We start from the raw sequence: 14,222 nt of genomic DNA, 5'->3' as shown, positions 1-14,222 counted from the left end.
TTTGGCGTCCGACTGTTGTGTTTATATAGTTGACGGCCTGGGAATCTGCATTTTCCCGCCGGCCAAGGTGCGCCACGCGGTGGATCATCGCCATGATAGTCCTCGACTGTCGTCCAGAATGGGGCATCGAGTCCGGTCTGCCCCTCACGCTTATCACCAGCTCTAGCGAGGACGATGGCAATAACCGGTAGAGCGAGAAGAGACACGATGGGTGCGGTTTTTCTTACTTATGTGCCATCTCCCCGCCGGCAAATGGATCTGAAGTGATCCAAGTAGTTCTCGACCCAGTCTTGACTTCATTTCATAGCGTATTTTACTCTGCAGCTGTCATGACGACCCACCCTTCTGCCGACGTGGACACCCAGAATGACGGGGGAAAGATCCCCACGATGGAAGACCGGGTTGTGGATGAGAAATCGCTCTATAAGGAACAATCTCGGGGCGACGCCCACAGCGTGGCCGTCGGAGAACTGGATTCTTCCGGCGATGCAGAGGAGTTCCTGCGCACCCACAATCTCCGACGAGGCGACCTGGAGGAGCTGCTCCAGGATGAACAGGCACAGAAGCGACTGGTCCGTCAAGTGGACTGGCTCTTGATGCCGCTGCTCTGCGGCACGTATCTGCTGCAGTACATCGACAAACAGGCGCTTTCCTACGGCGCCGTGTTCGATCTCTTCGACAACACCGGCATCAGTTCGAACCAGTATTCCTGGCTGGCCAGTATCTTCTACTTCGCCTACCTCAGCTGCGAGTGGCCGGCCAACTACCTGGCACAACGCTTCCCCACGGGCACCTTCATCAGCATTTGCGTCATCTGCTGGGGGTCGATCCTCTGCTGCACCGCCGCGTCGCACAGCTTCGCCGGCCTCGGGATCTGTCGATTCCTCCTGGGCGCCTTCGAGGCCCCCATCACGCCGTGCTTCATGCTGCTGGTCAGTACCTGGTACACGCGGGCCGAGCAGCCCGTCCGAGCGGGTCTCTTCTACTGTTTCAACGGCTTTGGCAGCATCGTCGGCGGCCTGCTGTTCTACGGCGTCGGCCAGGCTCAAGGATGGGACGTCTGGCGCATTATTTTCATCCTCTGCGGCGGCATCACCGTCTGCTGGGGAGTGGTCCTGTTCTTCTTCCTGCCCAACACCATCGTCAGTGCCCGATTTTATACGGTCGAGCAAAAGGCGCTGTTGGTGGCGCGAAGCTACGGTAACCAGACCGGCGAGCAATCGCGCACGATCAAGACGCCGCAAATCAAGGAAGCACTGTTGGACCCGCAAGTCTGGCTGCTCTTCTTCTTTGTCTTGCTGAACGAGTGCGTCAACGGCGGACTGGCCAACTTCGGCAAGCTCATCGTCAAGGGATTCACCGGCGGCGACGCCCTCTTGACCACGGTCTATGGTATTCCGTACGGTGCCTGGCTGGCCGCCTTCATCCTCAGTGGCTCGTGGCTCGCCACGCGGTTCAACAATATCCGAACCTGGGTTATGATCGCCTACGTGTGTCCGACGCTGGTCGCCTCCTGTTTGTTCTGGAAGCTGCCGCGTGACGGGAGTCAGGAGAATGGTCTGTTGATGGCGTATTACATTGTGAGTTGTGCTCTCCTCCCTTTCCTTGGAATCCCGACTGACCAGATAGGCACCCTCCTTTGTGTCCTCCCTCGTGCTGGCGCTCCAGCTGCCGGCCATGAACGTCAGCGGGTACACCAAACGGGTCACCAGCACCTCATTCGTCTTCCTGGCCTACTGTGCCGGAAACGTCATTGGTCCCCATGCCTTTCTGTCGACCGAAGCTCCTGTGTACCAGACGGGCTGTAAAGTCATCATCGGATGCACGTGCGGCCAGGTGGTCCTCGCCCTCGCACTCCGGGCGCTGCTAGTCCGGCGGAACAAGAAGCGAGATGAGGAAGCTCGTCAGGCGGGACCGGGGGATATCAGGGGGACAGGAACGGATGGGGTCATTCTGCAGGATCTGACGGATTTCGAAAACCGCGAGTTCCGATACTGCTATTGAGCGTTTTGTTGATTCTTCTTTCAGCCGTCACGTTGCGAGGTGCAGTGATGGGATGGTTTAGGGGAATTCATCGTCCTGTAATTAGTTATGATGCTCAAATGCCATGAATGACTTTCACTCCGTTCGCGTCATTGTCGAGTGCTCCATAGAGGGATTGCCGAGAGATGATGCTGGAGATGATGCTGGCACGACGCATCGATGAAGACCAAAAGACGCGCCCGTGTGTTAATGCCTGAGGCTGTGATCATATCACGTGATACTGCCCCGCGTCAGGCACCACGGCCGCCAGCCGGAGGTCGACATTCTGAACCCAAGGAGTAGCTTGAACATAAATGGGTTCGATTCTTGTGCGTACTCTAGCTCTGCCTGTATATTCTTCCTTATTCACACCTTGAATTCTAGAGATTTCATGGGGTACAATTCGTGATCCTCATCGCTCGTGGAAGGACGGATATATATTGCGGATAGTAACCAAGAGTCAACAGCAAGAATGGCATACCACCGTAGCTCCTAGTAGACAATTAACACTTTGACGCCAACATAATCTACAATGACTCAACATGGCATCCTCCAAGCATCAATTACACCTAGTTTCTCATCCATTATTGAACAGGATCTCATGCAGTGAGGACAATCGGCGTTCGGTGGAAACTGGCCAGGCAGCCAGGCAGCATCCCCCAGCCGGAGCTAAACCCTCTCGGTACAGAACAACCATTCCTCATCGGGTCATCCTCTCTCTCTCTCTCACCTCAACATCACCATCATTACCACTCGCGATCTCTTGTCGCATCGTCAGGAGCACGCATTCTGTGCTGGCCCATATATCTGACACCGAGGCGGATTCGTCGCTGGGCCCGTGGATTAAAATTCGCCGAAGATCACAATGCTTGTGCTTAAAGAACTGGGAGACTTCATCTGCCGATCGAAGATAGCGGCGCGCGAGCAGGACACGCCGCGGATGTCAATGCGCAGACGCTTTATCCCTAGAGCTTCATAGGTACACAGAAAGCAGACATGTTGATTGGATTGAATTTGCTATTGTCTATTCTCCCCTTTAAGGATTCCGGACCTGCCCAGCCTGCCCCAGGAATGATCGCCTGATTCTACCCTACACTGCACCCTTCAACCACACATTGTAGTTTTTGGGTTTCGGCTATCTTTGGTCCCTGGACTTTTCTCACTACTGTCACGCACTACTGCTCTGGCATACCTGTCTCACTCCGTGCAGTATACATGAGAATCCTTTATTTGGAATCAACAACAATGCATCACTCTACCTAACCTGTCAGAGTCCGACGAGTGGATTGCTCTATACCGGGAAGAAGCTTACTCGAAGTGAAAAGAGGTATGACAGCCTGATGAGACCTTTGATTAACTGCGGACAGAGTTTAGCCTACCATGCATCGCTGAGACAAGAAACCCGAGAGGCATTCCGGCAAATAGCACATTGGAGGAAACAAGAAGAAAAGAGAAAGTTTATTCCTCTACATGCCTAGCCACCCAGAAGAACAGACCCAACCACCCCTGGCAGCGGTGCAACGGCATCCTTGTCGTACAGTTCCTGCCGTAGAGACTCCAGTACCCGGTCAACCTCTTTCGTGAAGTTTTTGCGTTCCTCTATCTGGAGGAACCGACAAACAAAAGGCCACACGAGAGGCGTAACCTGGCATTCACGAATCGGTTTTCCGCCTTTGACATACTTGAATAATATCCAGTCCAGTTCTCTGATCCAGCACCTTTGATAAGTCCAGGACGCCCCCCGATCCCGAGCGGCCAAATGCAACAGACTCTCTAAGAGACAGCCCGGTGTCAGAATTCGATATGGAAAGTCATCATTGGCGTATAAATGCCGCTGGGAAGCTTCTAGACGGGAGTCGTCGGAGTTCATAAAGCAGGGATCATCGAATTTCACAGGACCGAGCGGGAATTCGGGCACAGCCCAAAGAAAGTTGGATTGTTCTAGAAGTATCAACATCTCCCTGGGGTCGCTGGGATTGTGAAAATGCTCATCAGGCAACGGTCCTTGCCCTTGCGGCGCTGCTAGCCGACAGGTGTTGACTCGCGTGCACAGTTTGAAGCCGGCACGCACGAGAGCGTCGGCGGCCATATCGAGCAGGTGATCGGGCACGACGAACTGAATCTCCTGCATGGTGTTAGTCCAGTTATATCACTCGAGATAGTGTGGGATGTGCCCTCTTACTGGTGGCGAGGATGGCGCTTGCTCTCCCGTGTAGGCCGTCTTCATGCCATTCCAGAATAGCACTGCGGGCACTCCAGCGTCCTCCAGCCACTCCGCAGCTGTGGAGGCTACACCTCTAAAGGTAGGGAATTGAAATCTTTCGGCCATAACTCTCGCGGCATGTGGATGGTTGGCAATGTTGACAAGGTTGAAAAGGCAAGGGGGAAATTGTAGCATGGAAAACGGAGCCCAGGATTTCAGGGATTTGGGAAACCCAGAGCTTCTTTATACCCTCCATAGTCAGTAGCGGGATTGAATTCTGTGGGACAGACAACAATTCTCAGGAGGTGGCATGGTCAGAGGGTTTGATTTTCATTGTCAGTGTGAACAAGGAAGATGCGCCAGTAGGACAATTCAATCGATCTGTGTTGCCCAGATGACTTAACTGGTGAGGCGCTATGTGCACGGAAAACAAAAGATATTATAAAAGGAAATCAACCTGATGCCCCATATGTAATAAGGAACAGCCCTGGCCTGAACATAACAGCTGGTGGCTGAGTAGGTCTGTCTTACATGCGCAATGGACAAAGGGAATTGATAAAGAGAGACCCATGAACACTGATCTCAGACCCTTGTGGGATCAAGAACCTCCCTCAGGGGTTTGGAGAAGAACAATATGATTCCTTTCTTTGAGTGTAATTTCTAAATTAGTATCGCAGGCTATTGTTCAGGCCGGGTTGCTAATGTAGTGTATATCAGTGATGGTAAGCCAGGGTATACCGGTGCTGCCCTGAACTGATCAGACCAAGGCCAAACCTGTCTTCCATTTGAATTTATCAGGGCAAAGAAGGCATTTCTAGGGTATCAGAGAACCTCTAGAGCTGAGCTGGTCTTTCTCAGATGTCTTGTTTGGGTTGTTGTTGTTGCTGTTGTTGTTGTTGAGAGGGAGAAAATGAACTGTGACGTCATCAAACCGTTCAACCTGAGCTGACTCAGCAGAGTACTCCACCAATGACAGTCCCCTGATAAGAAATGCGGTGACGGCGATAAGCGCCCTGCTGCCTTCCCGATTGGGCTGGTCACGCTCCTTGGGCTTCATCTTCATTTCCATCGCTTTTTCTCCTGCGCTCGATCGGTCCATCCCATCTGCCAGGATGCCTCTTGCGCGCGCTGCATTATCCTGTCGCCGCTGCCACCGACGCAAGAAGCGCTGTGATCGCTCACTGCCCCAATGCGAGACCTGTTGCCTGGCTCAAACGCCCTGCAGCTTTCTCGACGATGACCGCCAGGTCGGGTCATATCCAATTGTGTGAGTATATCTGCATTTCATTAGCCAGATAGCCTGTAAAGCAGCATGCGATCGGGCTCACCCTCGATCACAGGTACGTTCAACGGCTGGAAAGCCGAGTCCAGGAGCTGGAGCAGCAACTTGCAGCTGTTGTGACCGGCACCGCATCCACCAGTCCAAACAACCCGGTCGACGAACTCCATGTGGCAGAAACAGTCGATTTCTCGGCTCCTCCGATAATGGATCCCATACTAACTGGTCATTCCGTCCCCGTACCGCCGGTAGAACGGTCCGACTCGCTCGTCGAAGAGCTGAAATTGCTATCGCTAGAGGCAACTGCCGAGCGTCATCTGGGTTCTTCGTCCGGTATTTCATTTGCTAAACTTACCCAAGCTGTCCTTCGGCGGCTTTCCCCGGACAAGGCCGAATTTGTCTTCGAACCAGATCTCGAGCCCTCGCAAGACACAGGCAATTTTGTGGACGAGTTTTCAACCCCATCGGGCCTGGGGAACTGGGGCAGCTCGTTGCTTTATACACCTTCCCTGTTTAGCGGACTTCCTTCATCTCTTGAGATGGAAGATGACACGATGATGGCTGATCTGCGACTCCCTGACGAATCTCGCATAAATTACCTCATGGAGTTCTACTTTGCACACTCGCACACCCTCTACCCGATCATCCGTCGCACCGAATTCTGCTCGGGGATTTGGCGCATCTACTCGGACCCTCTTGATCCGCTGGCCCAGTCTCCGCTGTGGCTGTTTCGAGTATGGATGGTCTTGGCGATCGGATCTACAACGCACTGTTCAGTCACGCTGGCTGAGGAGTCCGAATCGGTTCTGTACTATAATAAGGCCATGGTGTACTTCGAGCAGGCACTGGGCTACGGGGATATGGTACGTCTTCCGGGAGCGGCGATACGATAGACTGACCACTGTCAGGCTGCACTTGAGGTTTTGATGCTGCAGGTTTCCTACTCGTTCTTTAATCAACTTGGACCGAGTACGCCTCTCCCTACCACAGTGGTATCTGCTAATGACCTCAGACACATGGTTTCTGATCGGGGTCGCGGCACGAATGGCCATCGGGATGGGACTTCACACCTCGTCGACATACATCCAATTGCCAACCGACATGGCTGAATATCGCAAACGAGTTTTCTTTTCGGTCTACATGATGGACCGGTAAGTCTAAGGGATAGAAACGACGGGGTAGTTCTAACTATCTGATCTAGAGTAGTGTCCATGGCTCTGGGTCGTCCATTTGCCATGCAGGATGACGACATCGACGTAATAGTAAGACTCCCAGCTGTGGAATTAGTGCCCTACCAACTATGACAGCCGTTTGCCGACGTAGACGACGAAAATATCAAATCCGATAGCATCATTCCCCAGGACTCCTTGCAGCCCTCGAGTATGGCAATTCCCCTGCACATTTTGGCACTGAGGCGCATCGCCAGCGAGATCTCGACGCGGGTCTACTCTGATCGCAACGCTCGCCTAAGTTCAACAGACCGCGAAAACATCATTCAATCGATCCATTGCAAGTTAGTTGAGTGGCGTCGAAACATGCCGTTTCCGCTGCCCGACGTGCACTCGCAGGTTCCGCATTTAAGTAGCAGCTGGTTTGATCTAAACTATTACACCCACATCGCCATGCTCTACCGCCCGTCGCCGTTGTTTCCCACCCTCGATCCGGCAAAGGTGAAAGTGCTGGCCACGGCGGCAGCCATGTCCATTCGCCAAGCGATCAACATGCATCGACAGCAGCGCTTTGCCTACAACTGGCTGAACCTGCTGGGCGTGTTCACCTCGACCTTGTCCTTGATGTACGCAATTACGGCGCAACCCGACAATTTAGCGATAATAGTCGCGGAATCCAAAGCCATCGAGGACCTGAAACTGTCGGTAGAGTTGCTGGAGACATTCAGCCAGAAATTCCCGGCAGCGTCGAAAATTAAACGCATGGTTCAGGAGGTGATGACGCGCTTTGCAGTGGTGTGCGGTGACCCGGTTATATAATACTCATTTGCATGTCAATTAAAGCACGTAGGACTTCGGGAGTAGTCAGGATTGCTGATAATGCATGGCCCTGTAATCGAAGCGACCCCCGACCCTTGCTTATCGGGTCGGACAGTCCGACACCACCATGTCGACCACACCGACAGTAACGCTGGGTGGGGATCGCTGTCTATATTTTGGATCGGCTATATAATGCTTCGAATTGACTCAGCAATCCAGGTACCATCGAAATAATAAACTCAAAATGTCTGACCACCATCTTACCGACAGATGGCCGAGTATCCTGCAGCGCGTCCCTGATGCGGCACCACTGGCTGTGGCACTCGCCATCATTTTGATATGTGCTATTTATCGCGTGCGCCTACTGCACTTCATTTTCGTCTCAGGACATATTTACTGACCTATTAGGTAGTTTACTTTGGACACCGACATCCCGTATATCCGCGGCCTCCCTGAAATCCCGGGGGCTGTTCCTGTCTTTGGCCACCTGCTCAGCCTCGGCGAAGACCATGCAAGCTCATGCGAGAAGTGGTGGCGCCAATACGGTCATTCCGTATTCCAGATCCGACTGGGTAATACCCGAGCGGTAGTTGTTAACTCCTTCGAGGACTGTCGCAAGATGCTTCTGGGTCATCAGAATGCTTTGATTGATAGACCCACATTGTACACTTTCCACGGCGTGATTAGCAGTACGCAAGGGTTTACGATCGGCTCGTCGCCCTGGGACGACTCGTGCAAGAAGAAGCGCAAAGCTGCTGGCACGGCACTTGGACGGCCTGCACTGCGGAACTACCATCCCATGCTTGACCTGGAAAGCTACTGCATCGTGCGTGACCTGTATAGGGATAGCCACGAGGGGGAAGTGGAGTTGAACGTTCGACCGTACATCCAGCGGTATGCGCTGAATACAACCCTCACGCTATGCTACGGCATTCGCATGGACGAGGTTTACGATGAGCTTCTCCGCGAGATTCTTCATGTTGGCTCGGCCATTTCCCTTCTGCGAAGTGCCTCCGAAAACCTGCAGGACTATGTTCCTCTGCTGCGATATCTGCCTCGGAACGAGAAGAACGCACGATCAAAGGAACTCCGCGATCGGCGAGACGCGTATTTAAATCTCCTGTTGGACAAAGTCCGAGCCATGATTAAGAAAGGCACCGACAAGCCCTGCATTTCGGCCGCCATCCTCAAAGACGAAGAAACCAAGCTGACTGGAGTCGAGGTCTCCTCAATTTGTCTGTCTCTGGTTTCCGGCGGATTCGAAACCATACCGGGAACGCTCACCTCGGCCATCGGCTCGCTGTCAACCAAGGAGGGACAAATTTGGCAGGATCGTGCCTATGAGGATATCAAACGGTACTATCCTGACATCCGAGATGCGTGGACCAGTTCTTTCCAGGAAGAGAAAGTCCCGTACATCAACGCGATAATTAAAGAAGCAGGACGATTCTACACGGTCAGCGCCATGAGTCTCCCTCGGAAAACGGCAACTGAAGTCAATTGGAACGGAGCGATCATCCCTGCTAAGACCATGATGCTCATCAATGCGCAGGCCGGAAACCACGGTAACATCACATGTGTTCCTTGCTTCTTCCGTGTGAGCTGACCATCATGTAGACGTCGATCATTTTGGCTCTGATGCAGGCAATTTCAATCCCGAACGCTGGCTCAAATCCACGGATCCTCCAGTAGAGAAAGAATCCATCGGCCTGGGCCACCTTAGCTTTGGTGCTGGATCGCGCGCCTGCTCGGGGCAGTATATCGCATCTCGACTGCTGTATGCGGCTCTCGTGAGAATGATCACGTCATATAAGATTGTCGCTAGCGAGACTGAACCTCCGAATACGGATTACGTGGATTATAATCAGTTCAAGACGGCCTTGGTGGCGATTCCGAGGGATTTCAAGGTGAAATTGATTCCGCGGGACTCGGCGGTGACGAAGGAGTGCTTGGAGATGGCCGAGGAGAGGACAAGGGAGCATTATCGGGAGTAGGATATCTGCATTGATGCTCTAGGAGTGATTTGTGGTCGCAGTGCCGCTGTAGCGTCGTATTTCCCGAGTGACTGCAATCTATGAGTTGCCGGATGGGCTGTCGGACAGTCCGACGGGCATATGAAGGCGGGGAGGGTTGATCATATATACTCTGCTAAATCTGCAAGGTTCAAGAAGACCTTCGCTCTCAAACATATGGCTATTCAAACATGTCACTCAATATCACCTCCCTCTTCGACGTTCAAGGCCGCGTGGCCGTAGTGACCGGCGGTAGTAGCGGCTTGGGGTTCATGATTTGCCGTGTATCAACCCCATCTTACTTCTGATGCACTCACGTCTAACAAGATCAGGGCTTAGTGACCAACGGAGCAAAAGTATACCTAGTTGCTCTTCCCAGTGACCCCATCGACGCTAAAGTAGTCGAGCTCAATGCACTGGGGCAGAAAAGTGGAGGGAAAGCCGAAGGGTTTGTTTCGGACCCTCCTATTCGCTCACCAAACCCTGACACAATCCCCAGAATTTCCTGTGACATATCCTCCAAAGATGCTATCGATAATCTTGTAGCTCAAGTCTCCAAACACGAAACCCACCTGGACATGCTCATCTCCAATGCCGGCATCCGCCGCGATCCACCAATCTCTTGTAACGTCCTAACCGCCAGCTTAACACAGTTGCAGCAGTCAATGCAGTCTTCTCGCCCCACCGACTGGGAGGATACATTCCGCACAAACACAACAGCGCATTACTTCCTCTCCGTCGCATTCCTGCCTCTCCTAGCTGCCGCATCCGAGAAGACCATGCCCGACGGAAAATCAGGCAAGGACCATGGACGTGGCGTCGTTCTGCTCACCAGCTCCTGCGCGAGCATGCACAACGTGACAAACGTCGATCTCACAAGCTATGCGACCAGCAAGGCAGCAACAGACCACTTGGTCCGGTTGCTAGCGGCGAAATTTAGTCGGTTTTATGTGCGGGTGGTGGGAATCAACCCTGGTTGTATGGCACGCGCTCTAATGGAAAACTTGATCTTCTTAGAGGGATGTTCAGCTGACAGGCTTAGTCGTACCGAGTCAAATGAATCCGGTCGGTCAAGCAGGAAACATCTTTCGAGGTCTATTTGACCAGGTTCCGGCTAGACGAGCAGGAGAAGATGGCGATATTGCCGGGACGGTATTGTATCTTGTTAGTCGGGCGGGTGTAAGTTGCTCTTATTATTTTTATACCATTGCATCATGACTGGGACGCTGATTAAACAGGCATATGTGGATGGAATTTCTCTGTGTGTTGATGGAGGACGGATTCTGTTGGCGAACGGACAGCAGTGAGCTTTGTGGTATGATGTTTCTAGAGATAATAGTAGAAATACCCCTTTGAGTAAGGCAAGATTCTTAGAAGCCGCAAATCGAATTAGTTTGTAAAGATCCTGCGATGCAGCGGAATTTACTCCGTGCTTTCCGCCCCGGCGGCTTGGCGTTGAGTGGAGAGGTCTTGGCACAGGCCGTGCTGTTCTCGGTACACTTTGACAGCTGTGTTGTTATTTTGATCCTGATTATTTCTTTCCCTTTGATTTCAATATTATTCCCCTTGCATAGTTGCTTAATACCAATTTCCGCAGTCAGATTGATGCTGAACATAAATCTATACAAATTGGGCTGACACCACATACGTAGTTTTATAGATGCCATGGAATAACCAGCCGCGCCTTGCACCCTCTCAAACAGACAATGAGATTAAATTCAATTAGACAATACAACTATTTTCCAAATTCAAATCTTTATATACATATATCATACATGTACACGTTCTGACACACCATGCAAAGCAAAGCAACTGAACACGGGTGTTGACGATTACGCATTATTGGCGCACGAGAAACTAGCACTGCTGGGGTTATCGTGCAATGCCTTACCGGAGACATAGAGACCGAGGCCGCACTGCATTATATGTAAGTATTTCACCATATGAAGATACTTATGAAACTGAACGGAAACGGGGAGAACATACAACACATCCGGCAATCCCGATGATGATTAGATTGGCGATGGTCAGGAACGCTTTCGTCGGGGTGGAGAAGTAGCGTCCCTTATTAAGAAAGAGCCAGAATACACCGTTGACACCAACTGTTCAGCGCGTTAGCATTTGGACCTCTCATTGGGGAAATTTGAAATGGAGTAAGTACAGGTGAACCAGCTGGCGAAGAGCGAAGCCTGAAACAACAAGTTAGTATCGATATGCCAGAAGGAAACCAAGGTAAACATACAACTAAACTCAAAAGATCACTGAACACGGGAATAGCTTCCGCAATGATCCAAGCAATAACCCAGGCTATCAGGGTGATCAACACCCAGGAGCCAGTCGCCACCAAATCCTTCTTGTGCATGCGGTCGCTGTTCCGGAAGATACGGACATAGATGCACTTGCAGACGATGTGGCCGCTGACAACACCGCCGATGATGATCTACCATATCATGAGCTTCTGGTTCGATCGTAAGACTGAAACAGACTCACCGTTGGCAACGCAATTCCGTACGCAACCTTCCGCACGATCGGACTAGCCGATCCCAAGGCGGGAGATGCCACGTCGTCACCGGCATAGTAGTAGATCACGACGGAGACAATGACGTAGAGAGAGGTGTCAATGCTTTGCAGCAAATACAGAGCTTTAGGATACTCCTTGGGGTCTTTCAGTTCGGCGATGAAGCCGAAGAAAGCCACGTTTCCGGCTGAAACTGCATCAGCATAATCGCCAACAGGCGAAAGACAAGAACATACCGAAAGAAAAGACAATGTTGCAGACAGCAAGGAAAGCCTTGTAAAGACTGGTGTCGACAGTGGCGTTGATTGGACCATCCCATGGCTTCTTCACACCGACACCAACCATGGCGATAATGACAGCCGCCAAGATACTGACGAAAGCTGGATCAATGGTTAGTTAATCATACGATGACATCACCGACAAATACTTACAAGCCACGGAAAGATAGGATAGCTTGGTCGCCGTCCTGGGCAAGCAGATGAGAAACGAAATGACCATGCTTACGACACCAAAGACAATAGAGCAGGTGCCATGGTCCGTGATCGAGTTCATAGCCACGGTAAAAGTCAATATATGACTCGCCATGATGAAGGTCAACAGCAAAAGCTGGCCAGTGCCCATGATTTCACGACCGATAGGACCCAGGATCACTTCACCGGCATCAGCCATACTCTGGATGTGCGGATAGCGTGCTCTGAACTGTCCAATGCTGTAGCCGGTATAGGTTGCAATACCACCAATACCAACAATCAAGATAACAGCGCTAGATGAGGTTAACATGCTGGAAGCTTCAATCGAATATGTGAAAACTTACGGCACCAGGCCCAAAGCCGCCACCACCGCCGGCAGGGAGAGAATTCCCAGAGAGACGGTCTCAGCAACCATCACTGAGAGGGTCAGTAAGTAGATAACATGATATGCAGACTACAGAAACTCACAGAAGCCGCATTGCCTAAACAGTCACTGTGAGTAAACAGACCACGACGCGCAGATCGAGGAAAATGCACTTACCACCAGCTTAAAACCTTGTACTTCACCTCGGCGCACTCCTCGTCTCCAAAGGCATCCTGACTCTCGAGCGGCTCCTTCTTCTCCTGCTGCTTCTCAGCATCATGAGTGTTGGCCTCGGCCTCGAAGTCGTACTGATGAGTAGCCTGCATTTCCGCTGACGATTGGATCTCGAAGTATGGTCTCAGGAAGTATGAAGAGGAAAGGATTTGCTTCCGGGACCAGGAACAGCAGGATTTGACTCCCACTAAACAAACAGAAAGGAGAGCTTCCGAATCTCCGCCGCACTCGCTAGCGGGAAAGAAAAAAAAGAAAAGAGACGAAAAAGACGCGCCCCACGACCAGAAGCGGATGGGATATACCGATAACCTACTGGGCCACCCGACGAAGCTGAAGGAAGCTAGCTACAGTGGAATCGCGAGATAAGAGAAAAGCCGACAGAAGAGAGTTTAGGATACCGAACCGGAGACCAGCTGAAACCACGGGGTACATGGCCTGACTCACCCACATCGCGGCGAATTCTGCAAATTCGGTGCCTGAGTGTGTGAGCCTTCGCTTTCTGTTAGGTAATGGGTGGCCCCAGGCATCCGCTCCACGTGGGGCTCCCGTCCAGGGAATCCCTGTCGGACCAATGGGAGGCCACGGAACACTGCAGCCGGCCGGCATGTGGCTAACCAGAACGAGCGAGCTGCATGGGTCCTGCAGAATCAGCAGCCAATCATATCCCGGAGTTTCTGCCGGGCGGGACCTCGGCTAATGGATCGGGCGATCTTCCTTGTTCAGGATGGAGATGCAACAAGGCCCCCCCCTCGCATTATCTATTTATGCTCGACCAGATTAAGTTTTCTCCTCGATTGCGGTTGCCAAAGGTCGGTACTTCTCCATGGTCTCCATACCTTCGACGAACCTGAGTTCGAGAGTGGCCCCTCTGCCGCAGGGATCGACATGCAGCTGTTTCGTCGGTGGACTCCATTAATAATGAAATCTGGCCGAGAGGGTCGAAATGCACGATCAGATACTTGGCCAGGTGGAAGAACTTTCCTTTCCCGTGTGCACTCGACCCCTGTTTGATCTGGAACACTGGAAACCTACTCCCGTGGACTAAACTGGACCGGGATAGACGAGACAAAAGCATTATGATATGAGTTCCACTAAGCGACCCATTGGGAAAATGGTATATCGGGTATAAACG

The 14,222-nt window shown here is 51.9% G+C and overlaps 6 protein-coding genes across 6 annotated transcripts; 4 read left to right on the top strand and 2 right to left on the bottom strand.

Annotated features, from left to right (window-relative positions):
- Positions 1 to 389: 389 nt before the first annotated feature.
- On the top strand, positions 390 to 2,175 carry P170DRAFT_409469 (putative MFS transporter; the record flags this gene model as incomplete). The annotated part of the gene is made up of 2 exons (XM_024846787.1): positions 390 to 1,580; positions 1,630 to 2,175. The coding sequence occupies 2 exons, from the start codon at positions 390 to 392 to the stop codon at positions 2,002 to 2,004; spliced, it is 1,566 nt and encodes a 521-aa protein (XP_024705142.1). The 3' UTR covers positions 2,005 to 2,175.
- A 1,321-nt stretch (positions 2,176 to 3,496) lies between these two features.
- On the bottom strand, positions 3,497 to 4,351 carry P170DRAFT_510281 (uncharacterized protein; the record flags this gene model as incomplete). The annotated part of the gene is made up of 2 exons (XM_024854764.1): positions 3,497 to 4,147; positions 4,205 to 4,351. The coding sequence occupies 2 exons, from the start codon at positions 4,349 to 4,351 to the stop codon at positions 3,497 to 3,499; spliced, it is 798 nt and encodes a 265-aa protein (XP_024705141.1).
- A 948-nt stretch (positions 4,352 to 5,299) lies between these two features.
- P170DRAFT_409468 (fungal specific transcription factor domain-containing protein) lies at positions 5,300 to 7,920 on the top strand. Its single transcript, XM_024846786.1, has 7 exons — positions 5,300 to 5,492; positions 5,566 to 6,367; positions 6,413 to 6,473; positions 6,517 to 6,655; positions 6,706 to 6,766; positions 6,812 to 7,847; positions 7,905 to 7,920. Exons 1-6 carry the CDS (start codon positions 5,338 to 5,340, stop codon positions 7,490 to 7,492), a joined length of 1,899 nt encoding a protein of 632 aa, XP_024705140.1. The 5' UTR covers positions 5,300 to 5,337; the 3' UTR covers positions 7,493 to 7,847; positions 7,905 to 7,920.
- On the top strand, positions 7,737 to 9,486 carry P170DRAFT_447415 (cytochrome P450; the record flags this gene model as incomplete). The annotated part of the gene is made up of 3 exons (XM_024850874.1): positions 7,737 to 7,847; positions 7,905 to 9,057; positions 9,110 to 9,486. 3 exons carry the CDS (start codon positions 7,737 to 7,739, stop codon positions 9,484 to 9,486), a joined length of 1,641 nt encoding a protein of 546 aa, XP_024705139.1.
- A 209-nt stretch (positions 9,487 to 9,695) lies between these two features.
- Positions 9,696 to 10,811, top strand: P170DRAFT_358567 (SDR family NAD(P)-dependent oxidoreductase; the record flags this gene model as incomplete). The annotated part of the gene is made up of 5 exons (XM_024844304.1): positions 9,696 to 9,788; positions 9,837 to 9,952; positions 10,004 to 10,482; positions 10,547 to 10,683; positions 10,743 to 10,811. 5 exons carry the CDS (start codon positions 9,696 to 9,698, stop codon positions 10,809 to 10,811), a joined length of 894 nt encoding a protein of 297 aa, XP_024705138.1.
- Positions 10,812 to 11,336: 525 nt separating this feature from the next.
- P170DRAFT_409463 (amino acid transporter) lies at positions 11,337 to 13,182 on the bottom strand (the record flags this gene model as incomplete). Its single annotated transcript, XM_024846785.1, has 10 exons — positions 11,337 to 11,420; positions 11,491 to 11,606; positions 11,666 to 11,693; positions 11,747 to 11,944; positions 11,995 to 12,209; positions 12,259 to 12,402; positions 12,454 to 12,785; positions 12,837 to 12,909; positions 12,961 to 12,974; positions 13,034 to 13,182. The coding sequence occupies 10 exons, from the start codon at positions 13,180 to 13,182 to the stop codon at positions 11,337 to 11,339; spliced, it is 1,353 nt and encodes a 450-aa protein (XP_024705137.1).
- Positions 13,183 to 14,222: the final 1,040 nt, after the last annotated feature.

This window comes from Aspergillus steynii, assembly GCF_002849105.1.
Source record: "Aspergillus steynii IBT 23096 chromosome Unknown P170scaffold_4, whole genome shotgun sequence".
NCBI classification, from domain to species: Eukaryota; Fungi; Ascomycota; class Eurotiomycetes; order Eurotiales; family Aspergillaceae; genus Aspergillus; species Aspergillus steynii.
Note: the sequence above shows the minus strand (reverse complement) of the source record. Positions and strands in the feature narration are given on the sequence as shown.

What these genes read in the sequence shown, in the direction of transcription:
- P170DRAFT_409468 (XM_024846786.1), top strand. Translation starts at nt 5,338, where the DNA reads ATGCCTCTTGCGCGCGCTGCATTATCCTGTCGCCGCTGCCACCGACGC. An exon ending in GTCGGGTCATATCCAATTGT is followed by an intron (nt 5,493 to 5,565) that starts GTGAGTATATCT and finishes CCTCGATCACAG; the next exon opens with GTACGTTCAACGGCTGGAAA. An exon ending in CACTGGGCTACGGGGATATG is followed by an intron (nt 6,368 to 6,412) that starts GTACGTCTTCCG and finishes GACCACTGTCAG; the next exon opens with GCTGCACTTGAGGTTTTGAT.